This window comes from Silene latifolia, chromosome Y, assembly GCF_048544455.1.
Source record: "Silene latifolia isolate original U9 population chromosome Y, ASM4854445v1, whole genome shotgun sequence".
Classification (NCBI taxonomy): Eukaryota; Viridiplantae; Streptophyta; class Magnoliopsida; order Caryophyllales; family Caryophyllaceae; genus Silene; species Silene latifolia.
In genome coordinates, this window is record NC_133538.1 from 411,043,578 (window position 1) to 411,051,635 (window position 8,058).

The following is an 8,058-nucleotide window of genomic DNA, read 5'->3' on the forward strand; positions in this document are numbered from 1 at the left end:
TTGTGTGACGACGGTCTCGTATACGATAGGAGTAAATGGTGAGCAGTCGAGAATTATCAAGCCCGAGAGGGGATTAAGACAAGGTGACCCTTTATCGCCATATCTTTTTATTCTTTGTGCGGAGGTCCTTTCTAGCCTACTTCGAAGAGTAGTGGAACAAGGGATAATACATGGGGTCAGAATTGCACCCATGGCACCAATGATCTCGCATCTGTTCTTTGCCGACGACAGCCTTATTTTTGCCAAAGCAAACGAACGTGAAGCGGCCAAAGTGCGTGACATTCTCCGTTTATATGAGCAGGGATCGGGACAGCTTGTTAATCTTGACAAAACCACGCTCTCGTTTAGCAAGGGTACAGCTTGGGCCAGGAAGCAGCGGGTCATTGAGGTGGTACGGGTTCGTATGGTGGAGGAGCAGGACCGTTAACTCGGACTTCCAACTGTGGTAGGGAGGTCTAAGAAAAACCTCACAAGCATCATTAGGGACAGAATAAGGAAGAAGCTTCAAGGGTGGCGGGGTCTAATGCTCAGCAAGGCGGGGAATGAGACATTGATAAAGGCGGTTGGCCAAGCAATTCCTTCCTATACCATGAGTGTGTTCAAACTACCGTCAAACTTCTGCAATGAGCTTAGGTCTCTTGTCTCGGGTTTCTGGTGGGGTTCAGAAAGAGGGAAACGGAATATACCTTGGGTTGCTTGGAGAAAGATGTGCCGTCCCAAAGGAGAAGGAGGACTCGGGTTTCGCGATTTCGAGAATTTCAATGATGCTCTACTGGGGAAACAAGCGTGGAGGGTGATCACACAACCCGAATGTCTCATGGCCAGGGTACTCAAAGGCAAATACTTCACGAATACGGAGTTCATGAATGCGGAACTGGGTAATTTACCTAGCTACTCATGGAGAGGGGTGTGGGCAGCTAAAAGGGTGGTACTGCTAGGGGCGAGGAAACGGATAGGTGATGGCATGTCAACTCGTGTTTGGTCTGACCCATGGATACCTAACACCCAAACCAGACGGGTCCTATCTCCCTGAGGGAACCACGATGAGGACATGAGGGTCCATGAGCTGTTTCATGAGGATGGATTGAGGTGGGATGAGGAGAAGCTGCTATCCACCTTCATACCTTTTGAATGTGATCGAATTCGGCAAATTCGAATTAGTGACTCGAAACCTCATGATGAATGGTGCTGGGAGTTAGAGAAAGATGGTCATTACACTGTTAGGTGGGCATATAGACGGCTAATTGGAGATGGCAATGTAGAGGAAGGACAATCCGAGTCAAGCAGAGCACGGTGGATATGGAATAAACTATGGAGCACTCCGGTCTTGCCCCGAATAAAAGTCTTCTTTTGGAAATTATGTAATGATGCTATTGCCACGAGAGGAAATATTTTGGCCCGAATAGAATTGACAGATGAGACTTGCCCACGGTGTCGTTATGGTGTGGAGACTTGTCTCCATGCCATGCGATATTGTGGTGGGGAGGGGGAAATATGGGATGACTTGGGTGTGGAGGGGATGGAGGGTGTCGGGTTTGGGACAACACGGGATTGGGCAGAGGAGATGATGGGGGGGATGGGAATGAGGGAGTGTACGGAGTTTATGACGAGCTGCTGGGCAATCTGGGAGGATAGAAACAAATTGGTGTTCGAGGGTGAAGGGGGAGGTACTATTCGGGTGGTACGAAGAGTGAGGGAGCTGCTCTGGGAAATGCAGATGTCCGCTTCTAAGTGCGCAGACAGGGGAGGGCAGAAGAAGGGGAGGAGGGAAGAGGGCGCCTGGACTAAACCGAAACAGGGGAGTGTGAAAGTAAATGTGGATGCAGCGATTCTGGACGGAGTTGGAGTAGGATGGGGATGTGTTGGTAGAGACGAAAATGGGAAAGTAAGGTGGTGTACAGTCACGCAACAACGAAATGAGATGAGTGTGACTATGGCGGAAGCGATGGGTATATGGCATGGAATGCGTGAGGCACTACGGAATGAGCAGCTAAACATTAAAGTCTCAAGCGATTGTAAGGTGGTAGTTGAGGCTCTGCAGCGGAAGACAAGGGACAAAAGTGATTTGCAGCTGGTTTACGACGACATTTACTTATTATGTAATTCTTTTCATAGTGTTTGCTTTTCTTTTACGCGTAGGAAAAACAATATGGTAGCTCATAAACTTGCTCACTTCGGACCGTGGACTGAGGGCCGACGTGCGTGGTCAGATACGATTCCGTTGGATGTTGTCTGTTTGGCGGATCGTGATTTAGAATCAATATAGTTTTCCCTACTGGGGTTACTTTCAAAAAAAAAATCTAACAATGGCTGACCTCTGCTGTAACATTTAGCGTTCAGGGGCTAATTTAAGATTGCATAACTCTTACCTTCGAATGAATAAGGAGGCCTACCATATACCAAATTAAAGCTACATGAGTAATATTTCATATGTAGGTAGAATCACACCAATGACTTTCCTAAATATTGTGTTATCCATCTTTGAACGCTGACAGGTCAGTTTCAGAAATGGGATAACATTCTGCTGCAACCTTTTTGTTTGGGCCACATGTGGAGGTATAGGGCAGATACGAGCACGAATCCAAGTTTCACATTTGGATATGCCTTAAGCTTTCGATTGACATGAGGATCATGGGATTTAGTTGAGTAGAACTCGAGATACAAAGTTTTGAGCACATCTCTTCTACAAATGGCCTGGCGGAATGGGTTTAAGCTCGGATTTCTTCCAGCAGTTGTTTGAGCGCGACAGTCACTAGGACTGTCTCTTTGACAGCTTGATGTATTCCTTTATAGGGTAGGTTTTGATGGAACAAAGATCCGAACACGTAGCTCCCGCTGCTCAAATCCGTGAGATTAATATCAACAACTCATTACTCCTATTAAGCTCTTATTGGAAGAAAGATAAACCCCACTTTAAATTGATGCATTTTCCAATCTTCCCACCTGGGTCAAATATCTTCCTAGAGTAACTTTGCTTTGTGATACCCCTTGGTTTATGTCGTTATGCCCATAGTTAAGTTTGGTAATGGAGCCTTCCATCTCTTAGTCCTCTCGGATCAAGGATCAAAACAAGCTGGTTTGGCCTCCTAATGAATTCGAGTTCAAGCTTAGTTTTTAAGCCACCACTTTCAGAATACTTGGTGCAACACCCCCATTTATACAAGAGCCTTTTGCCAGGCTTCCCAAGTAAATGAGAGCGTCACCATTTCGGTTGTCCGAGGTAAATGATACAAAGACAGAATAATCCAAAGTACTTTAATAAACTTTAAATGAATATTGGTTTTTATTACATTTGTCTAAACCAAACTGAATAATAAATAAGTACAAACTCGCAGCGGAATAAATTAGATAAGTTTATAAAATAAAATGGAACAGTATACTAAAGTGAGCTAGACGCCTAAGGTCACGGCCAAAACATCCTCATGAAGTCCCATGCTCCCAGATCAACAGTCTCAAGCACCTATTAGTCAAACTGCTCCCCAATAATTGGTTCATCAAAGGTATTTACAGAATACACGGTCAACCAAACGATTGAGTAGGATAATTAAACAACATTAAACAACCACGATATATATAACTTCCAAGATATCCACTGACAACCACGTTATCCACCAGAGACTAAGCCTGGGGCCTTCCATTCCTCACGTTATCCACCAGAGACTAAGTCTGGGGCCTTCCAATACACACATTATCCACCAAAGACTAAGCCTGGAGCTTTCCAATTCATAAACCAAACCAATCCAGCATATAGCCATATGAACATGCATTACAACTGATAATAATAATCATCCAACTCAATAACCAGCCAGAAGCTAACATCCATTCAACATACGAACATCCATGTAATAATCAACACAATAACAGCTATAGTTGAGTAGTTATGCTACCTTTTAGCAAATTCTTCACGCCACAAACCTAGCACAAGATTAGGAACGCTTCTCGACGAACTCGAGCTCTACAAATAATAATTAAGGGAAAAATTAATAACTAACTAATAAGATTTCTATATCATATGACTCAAAAAAATTAATAATTAAGCAACCCGATTAAGTGTAGTCTACCCATCTTATAAGACACATTATAATATAAAAGAACTCAGTTATTATGAAAGTGGGTTTATGATAAAATAACTAAGAAAGTGTAAAGAATGAAACGATAAGTGTAATTGTATTGATAAATTCGATTACAAGATGATGTATATATATACTAAATTACAAGAACTAACTCTCCTAAACATAAGCTAACAAATACCACATAATATGGATACATAAGACTAGCAAAGAAAGAGGACTTTGACTAACAATATACAAGAGAATAGGAGGAAGAATAGGAGTTAGGTATGACTTGAATTAGTAGCTTCTTGAGTGTTGAATGTGGACTCTTTAGTGACGGAATTAATATTCTTAACAGAAAGACTCGACTTAGACCGTCTTACAAACTTTAACCATTAATATAAGATCCTTTGCTCCAAAGACCCACCAAAATAACGTAGGATTCATGCAAGTTACGTACACCATACACACTAATTGACCATTTGTTCACGTAATAGCTTCACCCACGAAAGCAAACACTCCTTCACTTCGACATCCATACCAAACCCAGCTCACACTTTGCACACGACCATCCCGACTTAGTGGTAAGCTAAATATTAGGTGTCGTAAATGTTAGAATTAAGCTACCAAATTAGAAATTTATAAATCAAACTCGACTCTACACTATGCAATAAGAATAGTAGTAAACGGAAGTAAGGGTCGAACCCAAGAGAAGGGATTTAAGACTAAAAGCTTGTATTAGACTAATGACAATGGACAAAGCACAAGACTATGCACAAATTATGGATATTAACGATGGTCAATAATAGAGACACATAAGAGGAGAATTGGCATTTGGAGAAAACAAGTGACAAAATGAAAGAGATGTGATTTTTTCTATGAAACAAGGTAACAAACACTTGGTATGCAAACAACAATAATATGAGATGAAAACTTGGTATAATCCTACAAGCTTCAACTTTTCTCAAAGCAAGACTCTTTTCTCTCCAATTTCATTTACCCAACAACAATCCTCAAGAAATTGATCACCACTATCTAAGCCAACAATGATAATCCTACTTAAACTACAATTTCCAACACTAAGCCATGTAAGAATTGTAGCCAAGAGCATGAAGAACACAACCAAGAGGAAAGTAAATGAGATATCAAAAGAGCATGTCTAAGCCAACAAACCCAATGATACAAACAATTTCTACTCACAAATATTGATACTCTAAGCCAAGATAACAATAATTATGAGATGCTTCAACAAGTTGTCACAAAAGCAAGGAACTTTGCAACAAACAAGCAATAGATGAACATAAAAGAGGCAAGGGTAATTACTTCTTGCAACAAAACATTCATCATGGCATTCACACATAGAAATTGAAATAAATGAAAGATTAGAGAGTAGAGAGTCAATACAATGATAAAGTCGAAGACTTAAAACGGATTACACCAAGCAAGGAAGGATTTAGCCTTCCATAGTCTCCAAAAACCGAAAATAACAAGGAAAGATTACAACTTGAATGAGGAAGTCTTCTAAATTATTACAAGCTTAAAACTCTAAATGATAAGATTAGATGAGATGATATGATGTTGTATGATGTCCTCAGGTCTTCAAACTCTTGGGTATATATATGGCTTCACGAAAACCTAAAAATATTTCCACTTAAGAAGCCCAAAAGAAGATTAAGAAAGGCCCGTAAAACAGAGCTGTGCAATCTGCGCAACCTGCGCCAAAATCCCCCTTGCCTGCGCAATCGTGTGCAGCTGCGCCCCTAGTTTGCGCAGCCTGCGCCTGGGCTCGCACTTTTGGCCTTCTAATTCCAAGAACTAGACCTCTTCAATTGTTCTCATTTCTTCTAATCTTCACTCCTCACTTCTCCCAGCTGGATATAAGACCACATGTGAGCCGCTTGTGCCTCGTCTTGACCGTTGAAAGGTTCTCCTTGTCCCTCGGGTTCCGTGCATCAAAATAAATTGTAAAACCGAGGTAGAATGCACAAGTTACCATATCAAAACCGATTATAAAATACTAGGAAAAGCACACCTAAAGACCCATATTAAAAGACACGAGGGTGATAAAATCACCCTCTTAGACCGACACAAAACACTACTATCAAACTCCCCCACACTTAGACTTTTGCTAGTCCCGAGCAAAACCCGAGATAAGCAAATATAAAGTCTACAAGAGAGTGTAGGAGTGAATTATCACTCTTCCCTTACCTCTTCCTTCTTATATCTCTCTCTTAAACAACCACCAATTAAGAAGAAAAAGAAAACTTGACTCAAATTTTGACACAAACTCTTCACTCGCTCCCCCGCCTTATATCTCCCTCAAAAAAGGACTCAACACACCGCCAACCCGACTCATCACACAACTCCACCCTTCTTATATCACCAAAGTAGTAATGGTTACTCTTGCCTTATCCCAAGGCAATAGCAAAGTGACCTACACCATCCTCCAAATAATTCATACTCCCCTTATATCACCCCCTTATCACTCCAAGCAATGCAAGTTATGCTACTAAGTTGGCCAAACACCAATAAAGATCAACAACTTAGTAGCCAACATGAAAAACCACCAATTTGAAGCAATTTTCTTTGACTCAAAAAGAAATTAAGTCCTAAAACTAGCCTCCTTCCAAGACCCTCCTTATCACTCCCTTCTTGTCCCTCCTTATTTTTGGTGTTGCTTTTTCAATTTTTTTTCATTTTTTTGTTGAAAATCCCTCATTTTGCCTAAGGTGCCCTTTCGGGTTTTCACCTTAGCTTTTTCTTTCCTCTCATGGTGGCTTGCAACTCAATTTTTCATTTTGCCCGGAACTCCTTTTCGGGTTTTCATTCCGTCCCCGGCCACCTTCCCAATCTTGCCTTAGGTGCCCACCCTTGTGGGTTTTCACCTAGCCGGGATTTTTTTTTTCGCATTGACAAAAAGAGCAATTTACATATATTATATTTACTCACTCCCCCACACTTAAATCTCACATTGTCCTCAATGTGGAGGAGTGCCAAATTCATCAAGAATTGTTGTGGGAGGGGCCCGAGCCTTCACCTTGCTCATATGCCCCTCGGTGACCTCTTCTTCTTTCTCGTCTTTCCCTTTCTTTCTTAGCCCTCATGTAGGCTTCATCAACTTGGGATTCATTAATGGTGGGTTGGTAATTGGGTTCATGTTGGTGGAGGGTCATGCCAAATAGGCCTTGAATGAGGTCAAAGGAATCTTCTTGGGCTTGAGCATCGTGGTATGAATCTTCAAGATATTGGTGGTGCCTTTCGTTTTGCACCCCAAATTGTTGACTCACTTGCTCTCGCCACTCGTTTTGAGCTCTCCACATGGCTTGATTGTCTTTCCAAAGCTTGGCTTGTTGTTGCTTCCAAGCGGAAGATTCTTCTTGCCTCCTTCTTATTCCTTCAAGCATCTTCATTTGGGCCAATTCGGCCTCATCTCCCAACCTTTTGTCCTCTTCAAAAGCATTTTAAAATTGTTCCAAACTCTCCAATCTTGGCCCATGTAGTTGTTACCAAGAATGGGAGCTCTCAACCCTCCCACTAATCTCTTTTAAAGTCCCCCGGGTGTCTTCTAAGTATTGGAACATTTGATGTTGCCATGGTTCCATAGTCGAAGTGGATGAACACCCGGCCTCATGCATAGGGGTGTCTTGAGGCGGTTGGTAGGATGAAGGAATATGTTGGGTAGCATGAAATCCCCCCCTATAATCTCAACCTCTATTTCCTCCATTTGTTGGAGATCATGGGATGGCTCAATGGCTCTTCCCTTGCGCACTCGTTGTGGAGGTGGGTTGGGTAGGTTTCCCTCGGCGGGACAATAGAAGTCTCGGGCTCTCAACCCACTTGGAAGGGGGCCATTTAATGGTAGCCTCATGTGTTGTACATCCCCCTCCCCCAACCAATAACAACTCCATGGGAGAGTGTCCAATATTTTGATCATGTGGGTCTCCACCAACCCCACTTCATTGTAAAGATTGTTGCCCCACACCCTAGGTTGGTCATCGGAAATGTT

At 42.2% G+C, this 8,058-nt stretch overlaps 1 protein-coding gene across 1 annotated transcript; it reads left to right on the plus strand.

Moving 5' to 3' along the window:
- Positions 1-589: 589 nt before the first annotated feature.
- LOC141632321 (putative mitochondrial protein AtMg00310) lies at positions 590-1,033 on the plus strand. Its single transcript, XM_074444877.1, has one exon. It carries the CDS (start codon positions 590-592, stop codon positions 1,031-1,033), a length of 444 nt encoding a protein of 147 aa, XP_074300978.1.
- Positions 1,034-8,058: the final 7,025 nt, after the last annotated feature.